The sequence below is a fragment of the Chanodichthys erythropterus genome, chromosome 1, assembly GCF_024489055.1.
Source record: "Chanodichthys erythropterus isolate Z2021 chromosome 1, ASM2448905v1, whole genome shotgun sequence".
Taxonomy (NCBI): Eukaryota; Metazoa; Chordata; class Actinopteri; order Cypriniformes; family Xenocyprididae; genus Chanodichthys; species Chanodichthys erythropterus.
The window spans coordinates 9,234,155-9,248,867 of NC_090221.1; the positions used below are offsets into that span (position 1 = coordinate 9,234,155).

Here is a 14,713-nt window from a genome sequence, read left to right on the forward strand (position 1 = left end):
ACAGCTAATTATATATCACTCCAGGTTTATAAACATTCAAGTACTGAAGAAGCATAATAGCAATAATATTGTGTTTGATGAGACGTCAAGGACCATAACTTACTCTTCTACATCATTTTGCCTGTTCTTGATCTTCATGCACTTACTCTCCAAACCAAGGAAGGTGAAGCCGTATCTAAACAGAGCAAAAGTTATGTCATTAAGTGCCAATGTTCCCACTATTATCAGACACAAGCCGAAATAAGAAACACGCGACATGTTCCCACTTCATAGCTCCTTTGACCAGTGCGATCTCATCAGGGGAAGATGCGATGAAGCCTCTTTCCTCCTCTGGCTGGGGGAACATCCCGTCAATACCATCAACTTGGTCCCTAGGAGTTTCCTCGGCTCCATCCTCCTTGACCTGCACCGTGTGGCACAGACAAAGGGCCCGCAGAAACAACTCCTCTTTCTCCTAGCAGACAGGAATGAAAAGGGAAATAAAAAATAACACATGCTGCTTAAGAACACGCATATTTGTGCATATTAATTTTTGTTTACTCAAATACTTGGAAAAACTTGAAGTACCTTTAAACATGAAAACTAATTTCGCTTCCACCTTCGTTTTCATTTTATTTGTTAATATTTATAATATAATATTATTTATTATAATATCATTCAATGGTATATTATATTATATTATATTATATTATATTATATTATATTATATTATATTATATTATATTATATTATATTATATTATATTATATTATATTATATTATATTACAATACAATACAATACAATACAATATAATACAATAATCTTTTTTTTTTTTTTTTTAAAGGTAGTTCAATAACATTAGTTCAACAAAATTGGCAGAGAACAGTGAAATTTCACTGGTACTAGATGCTAAAATTTTGGTATTATGCCAACCCTAGTATACATATCATGTGCACTACATACTGACAAGGGCACTCAGAAAGAAGAAGTGCTCTCAAAGGACCATCTATTTATGGTGCATACGAGTATATGATAAAAAAAAGAGAGTTAGTTCACATAACCTCAGTCCTTCAAAGCCTGCCAACACAAACATTAGATGTTTACTGCCTTTGTATTTATATCTCAGCCTCAGAGGATTTATAATTCAAAAGGTCTGCAGTCAGTTTACATATTAAGGTGTACAAATCCAACAACACGATTCGTAAATGTAAAATCAATCCCATCTGAGGTCCTTTGGGTCTCAGAATGAGTGTAACTCACCTGTCCAGCCCTCTGCTGCAGTTTACTCACAGGCCCGTCCGTCACAGTGAAGCCGTCCAGCTCGTCTCTGTGTTTGTACTGGAAGCCGTCTATACAGCACTCTATGAACTCCATGTTGTTCTGGGTCAGTGTACCCGTCTTGTCTGTGAATACATATTCCACCTGCAGGGTGCAGACAAATGTTGACCTTACCAACTCTATAAACCCAGGCAATAAAGCACTCCTACCCAAATGAACAGAGTCCAACGATAAGGACGGACAATTAATTTGTGCCAAAACCAGTTGCATAAATCAGTTTAACGAAGCATGGCCTGTAATTTGGAGTAATCATCTGCATAACCAGCCATAAGTGATCTATGACCTCACTGCCCGTGGAAGAACCAGGGAAAGCTCAGATTATATTAATGTCATGATTTACTTTCATTTGACTGTGCAGCCTAAAAATATTTCAAAAATAAATATATATATACAGTATCTATATGAATAACATACAAACATATGAATGAATAGAGTATAAAACAGTCATATTTGTGTCATGCCAAAGTAATCCTGTGTCTAACCTGGCCAAGTTCCTCATTGAGGTCTGAAGTGTTGACGAGCGCGCCCTCTTGGATCTCTGGGTCAAAGAAGTCTTTATCCCAAGTGATAAAGAAAGAGCCCAGGAATTTCTGCATCTCCACAGTGACGTACATGGACACGGGGATTATAAAGTTGAAAAGGACCATGAAGGAGAGGAAGTCTGTAAACATCTTCAAATACTGAAATAAAGACAGAACACCGGCATTCAGTCTTTTCAAAGCCCCTCGGACACAATATCATGAGAAACACGGACGTTAAACATAAAGCTAATCCCTAATTAAGATTTATTAAGTATGATTTGTGTAAGAGCTGACCACAGCCACCAGAGACAAGATTAGCTTGTAATTTATATTAATTGCATAAAGAATGACTGATGATATAGAGGAAATTGCTAATTGATTCATGTAATCATGTTCAAATCGGTCAGATGTGAAATCCACAGACTGCTTACCATATTAGTGTCTTTCTCCTTCTGCGTTTTCTGGTTGTACCAGGGCTCATCCTGACCTTCTTTGCTCTGCCATACGTACTTTAGTGTAGTACACACTACAGCTTTACTGATGAGGATACATAGATACACCAACAGAAAGGCATTGATGGATCTGGAAAAGACAGGAAACACATAGACGTGATCACACGTACTTAATCATGTAAACACACCAAAATAAGATGGCAAGAACTTTTTTGTATTACTATTTTGTTATGAAGACCTTCGTTCAGCGCAACGCCGACTCGTTATTGGCCGGCTCCTGCGTTAGCATCACACAAATGCGTTGTGCTGCTCGCGTGAACAGCGTCGGCCGATACTGAGCCGGCGTTCTGACGTAGAACCCGGAAGAACTGAACGTAAACAGCGTATGAGAATGACACAGAAGAGAAGATACTGTTGAATAAAGTAGTTATTTTTGTTTCGTTTTTGCGCACAAAAAGTATTCTCGACGCTTCAAAAAATTAAGGTTGAACCACTGTCACATCGACTGTTTTAACAATGTCTTTAGTACCTTTCTGGACCTTGAAAGTAGTGGTTAAATTGCTGTCTATGGAGGAGTAAAGATACAGATTTCATAAAAAATATTAACCCAATAATTTGGGTTCTAAAGATGAACGAAGGTCTTACGGGTGTGGAACGACATGAGCTGTGAGTAATTAATGACAGAATGTTCATTTTTGGGTGAACTAACCCTTTAACATTTAAGATTGGAGACACTTTTTTCACATAAACCAAAAACAGACGTAAATGAAAAGATCTATCTTGGGATTTGCAATCAATATCGAATTGTTAAAATGAACATTGCTAATAATCCAAAAATCATTCATTTCAAACTGCACACTGGGGTATAATACTGCTCTCGTCACTCACTTTTCAACAGCTGATCGTTTCTGAGATTTGCCCTGGTAGTTGAGTGCCATCTTCGTCTCCATGCCTGTGTATACTGCGACACCTTTAAAAGAAAAGCCAATGAAGAGTGATTCGGCTGTATATAATTCCTCAACATCAAAAGATTTCTCCAATTAAAAGGTGCCAGAACCTACCATTAATCTTCTTGGTGTTTTTCAATGTAGCACCTTTTAGGAGAAGGTTCTCTGGGCCCAAAGATCTAAATTAAACCATAAAAACAAACAATTATGTCAATAAAGACACATTTTGGCACCCAAACCCACGTTAAAGTGGCTCCTAATGAGCAGCATTGCTGGAAGTATGCAGGCCAGTTTGGCCTGGTGAAGGACACAGCATAGAGACTCATAAAAATATTTCAAACGGCCCAGTGACAAATGGAAGAACGTGCAGGGCTTGAAAAACTGCCAGGCCGGCTTTACTTTAATGCTGCTATGGCGTTACGGGTCGATAGAATAATGATCAGAGGCTAATGCAAAGGGAAAAGACAGAGCTGGAGAGACTAGGAGGTACTGTAGGATATAGTGGACCCATGGGATCAAACCAAAGACAGCCTCACCTTACTGCTGGCTCCTGCTCCGGCTTGTAAATGTGCATTCGGCCCACAAACCTGCAGAAGAACAAACAAGCTCCAGTTAATATGTTCTCTCAAACAAAAAAAACACTCAGGAAAAAGGTCGAACAAACGTTCAGACGTCCCACGAATGTAATCAGAGTATTGATGAGGTCAACCTGAAAACATTCATCAGCCATGGAGGCAAAGTCCTGACGCCATCATGCACATGTATTAGAATTTTGTTTGTTTTATACAGACTCCTTCCCCATTAAAGAAGCTTGATGGTAATATCTGTATTCCAGGACAGTACAATATGTAAATGAGCCTTGTACGAAATGAACCAATTACAAGGAAGATGCTCATTGGTGATGACCCAACAGTCTGGCATATTGGCAACAGCCCTTTGAAGTTTTTTTAGAGACTGACTTTTAGCAGGCGACATCTGGTGCTCTAGAAATCTGAAATGCAAATGTTCTTCCACCTAAAGAGTCTTTAAAGAGATGCGCTTAACGATAGGGGGCGCTGGAGTCAAAAAACTGCAATTACAGTTGGACTGCCTCTCTAAACGTGCAGATTGTGTTTGTTTCAAGGTCTGTTTGTTCTTTTTACTCAAGCAGAGAGGCCAGATAGAGTTTGACTCCTCCATGAATCACACTGTTAGCTGCTGATCTAAAAATCACAGAAACAATGTTAAATAAGCTCAAAAGACTGGTTTCTTCCAGTACACTCACTCACAATGCCTCATGTTTCAATTAACTATCAGGTGACAGTGAAAGGTATTTCTGTTAGGTTTGTGTTCATACTTGTAGAGGTCAGGCTGGGGTTGTTCACACTCAATGGTGGCATAGAGAGACTGCAGGTCCTTCTCTGTGTCCGGCACCGTGTAGTGTGTCTGCGGGAAAAGCTGAATTAGTATTCCAGGTTGCGTTGAACACACACAAATGCACACGGATGGAAGAGGGAGAAAGATGAAGAGCAGAAGGATGATGACGAGATCTGGGCCACCTATTTAAAGAGTTGACTACAGCACAGTAAAAGGAATCCATCTTTTTTTATATTAAGTTTATACTTGAACATAAATCACACAAGGTGATTCTTATTCCAAAGAGTAAGGAAAGCAAGATTGCATTTAAATAAAACATCTACAACCAAATCAAGACAATTGTGCTCAAGTGGTTACTGAGTGAAATGCTCAAATGCTCACTTTATGGTTGGATTCTCCATCCAGGCTGGCTGTGGTGACAAAACAAGTGCTGTCTTCTCGACTGGACTGCAAAAGAATCAGGTCACAGGGAAAGGTCTCGTCCTCCACCACTTCAACCACATCACCCACCTGAGCAGAAACACTTTGACATTAACCACACACAATGTTCAGTCACAATACTCACACATCCATAGATCATTGCTACTTAACTGGTGGGTAGCAGGTCTGTTCGGATTCAAAATGCAATGATAAATGCAGATAATTAAATAAAAATATAGAATTTTTAAATGTAATTCAAATAATAAAATAAGGCTACATCCACAAGTGTCCTTTGATTTATACAGGCTAATGTTAAAGGGATAGTTCACCCAAAAATAAAAATGTGATGTTTATCTGCTTACCCCCAGGGCATCCAAGATGTAGGTGACTGTGTTCTACTGAAGAAACAAAAATGATGATTTTTAACTCCAACCGTTGCCGTCTGTCAATGAATGGTAACACAATTTATAAGAGTCAAAAAACATGCACAGACAAATCCAAATTTAACCCAGTGGCTCATGGCGGTACATTGATGTCCTAAGACACGAAACGATCGGTTTGTGCGAGAAACCGAACATTATTTATATCATTTTTTATCTCTAAAACACCACTATGTCCAACTGCATTTAGCACTCGCTTAGTGACGTCTGATCGCGCTCTGACAGCGGAAGTGATGTCTAGCACTCATTGAAGTATAAGCGTGAGACAGCACTGCCGTTGTCAGAGCGCGATCAGACCTCACTAAGCGAGTGCTAAATGCAGTTGGACATAGTGGTGTTTTAGAGATAAAAAATTATATAAATAATGTTCGGTTTCTCGCACAAACCGACCGTTTCGTGTCTTAGGACATCAATGTGCCGCCATGAGCCACTGGGTTTAATTGGGATTTGTCTGTACATGTTTTTTGACTCTTATAAATTGTGTTACCATTCACTCGCATTATTTGACTGACAGACGGCAATGGTTGGAGTTAAAAATCATCATTTGTGTTCTACTGAAGAAACAAAGTCACCTACATCTTGGATGCCCTGGGGGTAAGCAGATAAACATCACATTTTCATTTTTGGGTGAACTATCCCTTTAACTACTTTTGCTGATTTTACAAAATTGTCATTTTCCTTATGTCATGTTAATAAGTTTGCATATTCCAAAGCTTATTCAGTTATTGGTAATATTAATACATTTCATCTGATTAGAAAAAACATTTACTTCTAAATAACAATTTTAGTACCATACTGGGCTACCACACAATGACTAATCGGTGCTAAAGACCTTATGGGTAATATTAGGGATATTTTAAAATACCATTTAGTGAATATTTCTGTTCTTAATATGTTAGAGTATTAATACAGTATGTGAGAGTGTTTGGATATATGATTGTTAATAGTATCAACAATGATTAATGTATCTTAGAAGCATATTTTGCTCATCAGGGTTGCATTTATTTGATTAAAAATATCAAGTATCAAAAACAGTAATATTGAGAAATATTACAATTTAAAATAAGTAGTGCTGGGCAACGATTAAATATTTTAATCGTGATTAATCGCATGATTTTTCTGATTAATCGCGATTAATCGCAGCATGCGCAAAATTCAATAATAAAATCAAGAATAGTGTATTGCGTAATTTTATTCTTTCAAAGTACTGCTGTATGAACAAAAGTGCAATAGAGAATATGAACCGACGTCACACCTCGTTGCATGCCGGGGCGGCGCCGCCATTTTGACAGGATCGCCCTCTATTACTCGTACTGAAATTAATACGGATTCTTGCTTACCTTTTGTTTTGTTTCTGCCATTAAGTGGAACGTTAACATTTTTAATGGTATCGTTTGCAGGGAATAGAAGCTGTTTTATCGCATTGCATGATCATTTTATTTATTTTTATTTTTTTCACTGAAGGTTTGTAGAATTTCGTTTACAGTGTTGATCTGTTTACCGTGTCGCACGCTGGACACTCACTGCTACTTCAGCCATCGTATGAATGTCATCGTATGAATATCCAAATAAATCTATGTAATTAACACACTGAGAAAAGTCGATTCATTTATTTGTTGGAAACGTTTTAATGATGCTTAAACGAGCATATTGAGTAGGCCTACTTGTCATTGTAATTCCCCTTTTCCATGATCACAGATGAGGAGAATCAGAGATTATGGGTCAAATTCAGCGGACAGACGGACACGAACACACTGTATTTTTTATATTTATTTTAACAAATGACAACCACACTAAGCAATTTCCTACCTTTATAAAACCGTTATGAAGAAAATTTATAAAATGCTTGCATTTTAAGTGATACTGAAAGTTTATATTTTGGTGTCATCCGTTTTTCTGCATGTGCTTTATTTGTAAATAGAATTTGGTATCTTTAATATCAGTCTAAGTGCATTAAGCGTTTTCTTGAGATGACATGAGAGGAAACCGTTTAAGATATAAATGTGCTGCATTCATATTTTGGGCTAATTTGTGTATCTCCACAAAGTATGCTTTAATAAACATGTACAGAATTGTTGGTCACATGAAGCGTTTTGTTAAGCATTTGAATGTCCCCGTCAAGTTCTGCTAATTCACGAGTGCAGTGAGAGTCAGACTCGCAAAGGTAATGTTAATTATTAAACCAAACGAAATCAAAACGTCCAAAAACACTTAGCAATGTGATTCTTTTATTGAGTGATAAGCAGTGGGTACCTTTTTCCATTTTTCTGTCCGCACCAGATATTTTCTTTTTCGCGCTGTAGCTCAAGTGCTTTCATTGGTTGAGACGCGTGATGACGCTCATCCCAAGCAGCCAGTAGCCTACTGATTAACATCCCACCCCTCCTGTGACCCATGGTTTGTGTTGTATTCGGTTGTAGTCTATCTATGTGTATTCAAACGCAGTGAGCAAAGGACTTTCAAAATAAAAAGTATGTTAACGCGCGATAAACTAATTGTCGGCGTTAATTAATGCGTTAACGCGATAAAAACGCGTTAACTTGCCCAGCCCTAAATAAGTGTTTCCTATGTGAATAATTTAAAATGATTTATAAAATTATTGAATGAACTTTCAGCATCATTACTCCAGTTTTCAGTATCACATGATCCTTCAGCTTGTGGGGGCTTAGCCCGGAGCTGATCTCAAGCCCCCCAGTGATGATCTGAAAATATCTGCGATGATTATTATTATTATTATTAGGTTTCTTTTATTATCAAATTATTACAATTTCAATTCAATTCACATTTATTTGTGTAGCTTTTTTCACAATACATATTGTTTCAAAGCTTTATAGAAAATGTATGTCTACATTACAATTTAGAATGATGTGTTATCAAAGGTGACTGTATATATTTCAGAATTGTACATACAAATCATGCTGTTAGCTAACAAAGTATTAGTTTAAACAATGTATTAATTTAAAGCAGAAAATTTAATAATTTTATAGCGCATCACTGCATAACCGACGCGCTGTGATGATAATAAAAGTTGTTAGATTAGCTTACTCCTCACTCCTCATCCTTGTTTAACACTAAACACTTCTAATTTTTTCACTATATATGGGCCACCAGAGAAATATTAAGAAAATAAACTAAGAGTTACATACCGTTATCGGCATATGTTTAAGATGATTCATCTTTCGTCATCTCTGAGAGAATATGCAGCGTGAGATGTCAAAAGCTCGGTCAGTTTTTACTTTTACCAACCCCCCCCCCCATATTGTGTGTCCTGGCGCCGAGACTGCCTAGCTTTATTGGCAAACACTTCCAAATGTTTGTGACCCTAACGATTTGATAGTGTACAGCGCATTTGTTCCATTCCATATACAGCAATGAAACACTCCCAGCTGTGAATGCCCCTAGTGGGCATACTTCTTTTCCACACGTGAAGTATGGCAGCTTGCCACACCCTGAAAGACTTGGCAAGGGTGCTGCAACAGAAAGGTACCTTGATCTTCTCGCTCTCCTTCTTCACTGACCGCCCGTCCTCTAACACAGTCACCGGGTACTTATTCACCTCATAGTCTGCTTTGTGCCGCAGCCAGTCCTCATAACCCTGAGGAGAATGTGAGAACAGTATGCTGGTGTTTGTGAAAACAGAAGAAAGTCAAATGAGGACTGAGCCAGTCTAATGCATTTCTCACATGCACAAATAAAACAATTCTCTGTGAAATTCACACATAACGGATGTGGTTTTCACTGTAAACAACAGGCCTTATTAATAATGAAAACTGCGATGGAGCTGAGGGATTTGAGTCATTTGAAGTTAAAGTGGGCAGGGGTCACAAGGCCCCCTGGGATCTTATTTCAAAGCCCAATTAAGGCCTGAGCCCCGCTCAGTGTGAGGCCACAGAGATCTGGAAGGAAGTCCACCTTCCATTGTGCTTTTCTAAAAAGCTTGCGGCAGGCCGGTGGAAAAGTTGATCCTAAAACAATACATCTAAAGCTGTGAGAGGACCGCTGTGTTGTGACAAGCCCCTGGATCATTTGTTTTGTGTGTGTGAGAGATGGACTCCGGGGTCAGCTGGACTCTCGGCTGGAGTCGGCATTATTTAAGCAGTGACACACAGCTATAAAACATCAACAGCTTTAGTGATAGTCAGAGAAATTTGAGGTGGCAGGTGAATAAAAAGAGAGAAAGAAATGAGAAAAAAGTTAAAGAAGGATGAAGAGAGCAGGCAGAGGAATAAACAGAACATAATTCAACTGACCTGTTTGATGGCCGTCACTGTGATGACAAAAAACAGAGGTAAACCACTGGTCACGGGGCTGGTCGGGGTATCGACAATCACCTTTAAGAAATGACACACATGTAACATTACTTACATTTACAGAATAATTTTACTTCGAAGTGGCATTAACATTCATGCATTGCATTAACATTAACAAATGGAAATCTATGGGGCAAGACATTTCAGAGAGCAGCAATGCAATGCTTACTTTTTTGTTGCCACTTATTTCAATTCTCCTGTTCAGAATGTGTATTATTTAAGATTTAAAGGTGCTAAAGAGGATGTTTTGTTTTATACATTTTTGCAATATTACTTGAAACTGTCTTTACTAACTGATAAAAGACTATTTATTAGGTGCACTGAAAGGAATAATATTAATATACATCATCTGTGCACGAGGTAGGGCCTTAAAAACATCAGCCAATCGTTTACATGATCATCGTGTAAACGATTGGCCCTCTGGCTTGTCAATCACTGCCATGACGATCCATGTGAGAGACGTGCGGCTGCGCGCTCCAGTAACTTTCCACAGTCCACAGGCGCTGCACGCAATGTTTTTGTCAGGAGACAGGAGTAACAACTGCAGATTATGAGTTACCTGCGGTGAGTCCGACATAATGAATCCACGGCTTTAAGTCGCACACACACTTAACGATTGTAAGGCCGATTATGAATGTAAATTGATACTTATGACTAATCGTGCTCAAACGCGTCCAGTCAGAGCCAGTTGCTTTCAGTCTGCGATTACAGTCGGTGTTCAAATTCCATGTGAAAGTATATAAATCTGCTTCAGGAGCAGGAAACAATCGCTGTATGTTGAGCATAGTCAGAATGTTTTAGCTAGTCGTTAAATGTGTGCCCGGCTTAATAACACAGCGAATGCCGGTGCTAAACACTCGTGTTCCGATACTTGTACATGAGTTTTGGGAGGCGTTCCCTCTAAATGAGCTGTGAAGGCTGTGTTCTTACCCATGCGCTCATTTCAAAAACTCAGTCGACAAAAAGAACCTCTTTAGCACCTTTAAACGTCTGCTCAGTAGTGGGACTATCATTCAAGGTGGATGAACGTTTAGTTTTTTGTTACCTACTTTTCCTTTAGGTGTATTTGTCTCTATATCAACAATATTTTGTGGATAGTTGCATCATGTCTCTTCCTTGTGAGTAATAAGTGAGTGCAAATATTGTACCGGCTTTACATGGTCATGACAGCAGTTGGAAATTTGAGAACTTTGCACAGATAGGTTAGTAGGCAACAGTGTCATGCCAACAACATGCCACATAATTGCTGTTCTTTTGAACTTTCTATTAAATCGAAGAATCACACAAAAAATCCATTATGATTTACAGGTTTTTTCCAGATTTTTTAGATGTACTCGTTACCGTTTCTATTTTAAAAATGCAGCTGGACAGGAAAAGCATGCGTCACATCATTACCATGAGTTTGAACATCTAAGATCCAATTGCTGAGAACAGTAAACACCAGTCTATCTTTAACTTAAGCAGTTTGTCATGCAGGAAGTACAAACATCACTCTTTTAGAAAAAAGAAAAAAAAAATATGTTGCAACCACTTGGTGTATTTATACTTGCTCTATGTTTGTGTCTATTTGGAAGAGAAAAAATAGGGTAGGTTATGAAGTCAAACCCACAGAGGTGTGAACATTTTGTTCGTCCAATGAGCTACGGCCAAACCCGAAACACTGCGTTTTCCTCTCAGAGACAGAGGAACCATGCAGGGACTGGCTGAAAGTGCAAAAACCACACGCCACAGTGAGGAACGGCATCTTCACTGCAGTAAACAGCTCAAACACAAAGATGCCGTGTGTGGCGTATCGGTGCCAAATTCCTGTAGGGAGAGAGTGTAAAGCCGGCAGGACTTCAGAAGGTGAAAGCCCATCTCAGACCAACAGCACTCCAGCTCAGAGCTAATAATCCCCATCATCCAGATCACACATACAAAGTACTTTCAGCCCTTACCCAGTCTAAGACCAAATAATCCCAAACAACCCATCTGAAACATCCACACACACTTTACTTTTGGACTCGGCCATTAGACGTCATCTAAACCGCTTTGCGATTCAACCAATCATGTAACATCCCCTTCTTCATCCCACACACAAGCCGTTGCTTAACAGCCACAAGTTAGAGCTCGCAGACTAACCCAAATACACTCAGGCATCTTTAAATCCTGTCCTGCGGCTAAATATCACAAAACCGTGAGAAACAAGCACATTATGGGCGCGTGCATGTTCACAGGAGAACAGACCTTTCAACAATGGCCCATTAAGTGTTAAACATCTCTCAGTTGCCAGGTGTCTGCTGACAGCTGTTTAGTGGCACCGCCATCAGGAACAGAAAAAAGAAGAAGAGAAAGGGGGCTTTTCCTGTGAACTCACCACCCCTGCAGGAGAAAGCAACGTCAAAGTGATAGTTTACTCAAAAATGTAAATTCTGTCGGCATTCTGTCATTGTGTCGTTTTTTAAAAAAACCTGGCTTTCCTTCTTATGCAGAACACAAAACAATATGGAAGAAACAGTTAATATATTTTACAGACTGACCTTGAAATTTTGAGTGCAAAACATTTAATTAACTGATGTTAATATAACAAAAGTACTAAAATCTGAAGTAGTGCTGGGCGGTATACCGGTTCATACCGAATACCGGTATTTATTTATTTTTTATGATATGAATTTTGATGATACCGCAATACCGGTATGTGTCGCTTAACCAATGTTCGGAACACGGCGCAGCGTCACTGTTTGAGAGCGTCCCGTTTCACTGTTGCACTGTAGTGAGAGCACAGCAGAGATCGCATCACAGCCTACAGTAAGTCCGAAATCACCCCCTAAAGCCTCATTCACTATTCCCTACGTTATCCACTTCTATTGTTCACTTGAAAGAGTGAATGAAAACGAGTGAGTGAATTCCGACAGCCGTTGTGTGTGCATCGGCTGTACACTCATTATTGCGGTGCAATGTGAGATTGAATGAGTGCACACAATAACGTCCACTATGGTTTTGGACACCACTACAAATGGCTGTCACCTCAAATAATGCCCTATTTGAAGTTATAGACATGAACATGAACCAGCAGCGTGTATGCGCACATATTTCATCACGTCTTCTTCAAATTAAATGTAACGTTATGCAAAGGACACTGAACTGTACGTCTGATCACGACCGCAATGACACGATGGGTTATTCTGCTATACAGAAGACGATGTAAGTTAATAAATAGACTGACAATTCAAAAAAAAATGGGCAAAAAATTAACTGCTTTATTCTTTCTGTGTTAAACTTACGTGTGTCATTTGTTCAGAGACTAGTGCTCTTAAATGTACTGAAAATATCCTTTGTTTAAATGTTCTTCCGCGTTTCTCCCTTGTTTTGGCGGTTTGTTGTTAACTTTATTTAGGGTTAGATTTTTAAAATGCTTAAGGTGCTCTCAACTCTTTTTTTTCTATCTCCATGTTCATATTTTAATATTCATGTGTCTGTAATGAGTGTGTTGCAGGTCTGTGTTTTATTGGTTGTTGTCTCCCCACAGCATCATTTTGTGGGGCTTTATAAACCTGTATTAACTCTAGTGTGGAATTTTTCTACAATATTCACTCATCATGAGAGTAAAACAAGGCATTCTAGTCAATCTACTGCAGTATTTCCTCTCTCAATCAGTAGAAAATGAGGTTAACGCCCGGTCATGCATAGGGGGAAAAAATACCGGCATATACCGTGAAACTGATATAATTTTAAAAAATACCATGTTATAAATTTTTGGTTATACCGCTCAGCACTAATCTGAAACTATATAATGTACTGACAATCATAAAAAACAAGTGGTGAAGAGGAGGCGGACCATGACCCCTGTAAATACCACCCTTGGTTAACCCTTGTGGCACGTGTCTTTCTCTCTGAGACTGACCCTTCTCCTCGGGAGCCAGGGCTGAGTCTGGGATTTGGTCAGCAGAAAGCGCTCTAATGCGCTTGTGGTTCCTACAAGTGATGGATGTTGTTTTGGGGCCAACGGTCCCGCACATCGTTTTTTTTATTTAATACATTGATAAAGGCCCATCTGGATGGAGCCCACTGCGGCTTCCCATTCAATTAAAAATATTAAGAAATGTGGCCCAAAGTGCTGAGGACAGTCTGTCCTTTGCTTTCATTTGGTTTCTGTTTTTAATACACACACACAAACACATAAATACTGTACATACGTAGTGGGAGTTTATTCCCCTGGATCGCTTAGTAACAGACAGCGCCACTGATATAGTTCATCAGCGACTGTAATGAAATATAGTCACTTCTCTGATGAAGTGCTGCCCCTTCGTCGTTTTTACGCTCTCACAAAACACCCCCACCCATCACTGCCAGACCCACCTCGCTAGTTCCACTGCATAGACGCAAACACCATTCATTTACCCGCCGCCTCGAGGGAGCCAATTCCCAAAGCTAACGCTGAACACATCAGTTACCGTCAAAGACACGCAACGTGCGAGTTACTAAATACCAACACAGACCTTAGCGAGAGTAGATGCCACAACTTTAACTGCAAATTAAAATGAGGCTGTGAGGAACCACAATACAATTTGTTCAATATGTCTTACTGTCTTAAAGAGGTATTATTTGCATACTGCACATAAAATATCCCTAATATGTGACAAATATCCCTGAAATTATTGATAATTTCCCCCCAACATATGTTTTGGGGAAACTCAAGGAATGACAGAGAAAGTTAAACGACACCCAGGTGCCGATATAAAGGAAGAAATCTTTAATTACCTCACTACTTCTGTTCTTAATGAGGGGGTCCAGGCCCATTGGGAGGGCCTCAGCAAACTTCCAAAGGTGCTACAGAATGACTTAACTGACTTAATTAAAATGCTATTATATAAAAATAAATAATAGATATGTAAACTGAGAATTTTTCCCCCTCAATGATTACTGTTTTTATTGGAAAAACTTGCAAAGTGAATTGTTAATTTATTTG

General features: G+C 39.0%; 1 protein-coding gene across 9 annotated transcripts in view; it reads right to left on the reverse strand.

Annotated features, from left to right (window-relative positions):
• The window catches only part of atp11c (ATPase phospholipid transporting 11C), an 81,319-nt gene that overhangs the window by 15,962 nt on the left and 50,644 nt on the right, over positions 1-14,713 (reverse strand). For 8 of the 9 annotated variants that reach the window (XM_067386957.1, XM_067386947.1, XM_067386920.1 and 5 more), the window contains 12 exons: positions 9,706-9,786; positions 8,943-9,050; positions 4,977-5,105; positions 4,576-4,664; positions 3,776-3,826; positions 3,354-3,418; positions 3,181-3,262; positions 2,272-2,422; positions 1,802-1,999; positions 1,242-1,403; positions 267-454; positions 104-175 (listed from right to left, as the gene is read on the reverse strand). In XM_067386957.1, the coding sequence (XP_067243058.1) occupies positions 104-175; positions 267-454; positions 1,242-1,403; positions 1,802-1,999; positions 2,272-2,422; positions 3,181-3,262; positions 3,354-3,418; positions 3,776-3,826; positions 4,576-4,664; positions 4,977-5,105; positions 8,943-9,050; positions 9,706-9,786 (1,376 nt within the window). Of the gene's footprint in view, positions 1-103; positions 176-266; positions 455-1,241; positions 1,404-1,801; positions 2,000-2,271; positions 2,423-3,180; positions 3,263-3,353; positions 3,419-3,775; positions 3,827-4,575; positions 4,665-4,976; positions 5,106-8,601; positions 8,875-8,942; positions 9,051-9,705; positions 9,787-14,713 lie in introns of those variants that run through there. The other variant, XM_067386980.1, reaches the window with a different exon arrangement.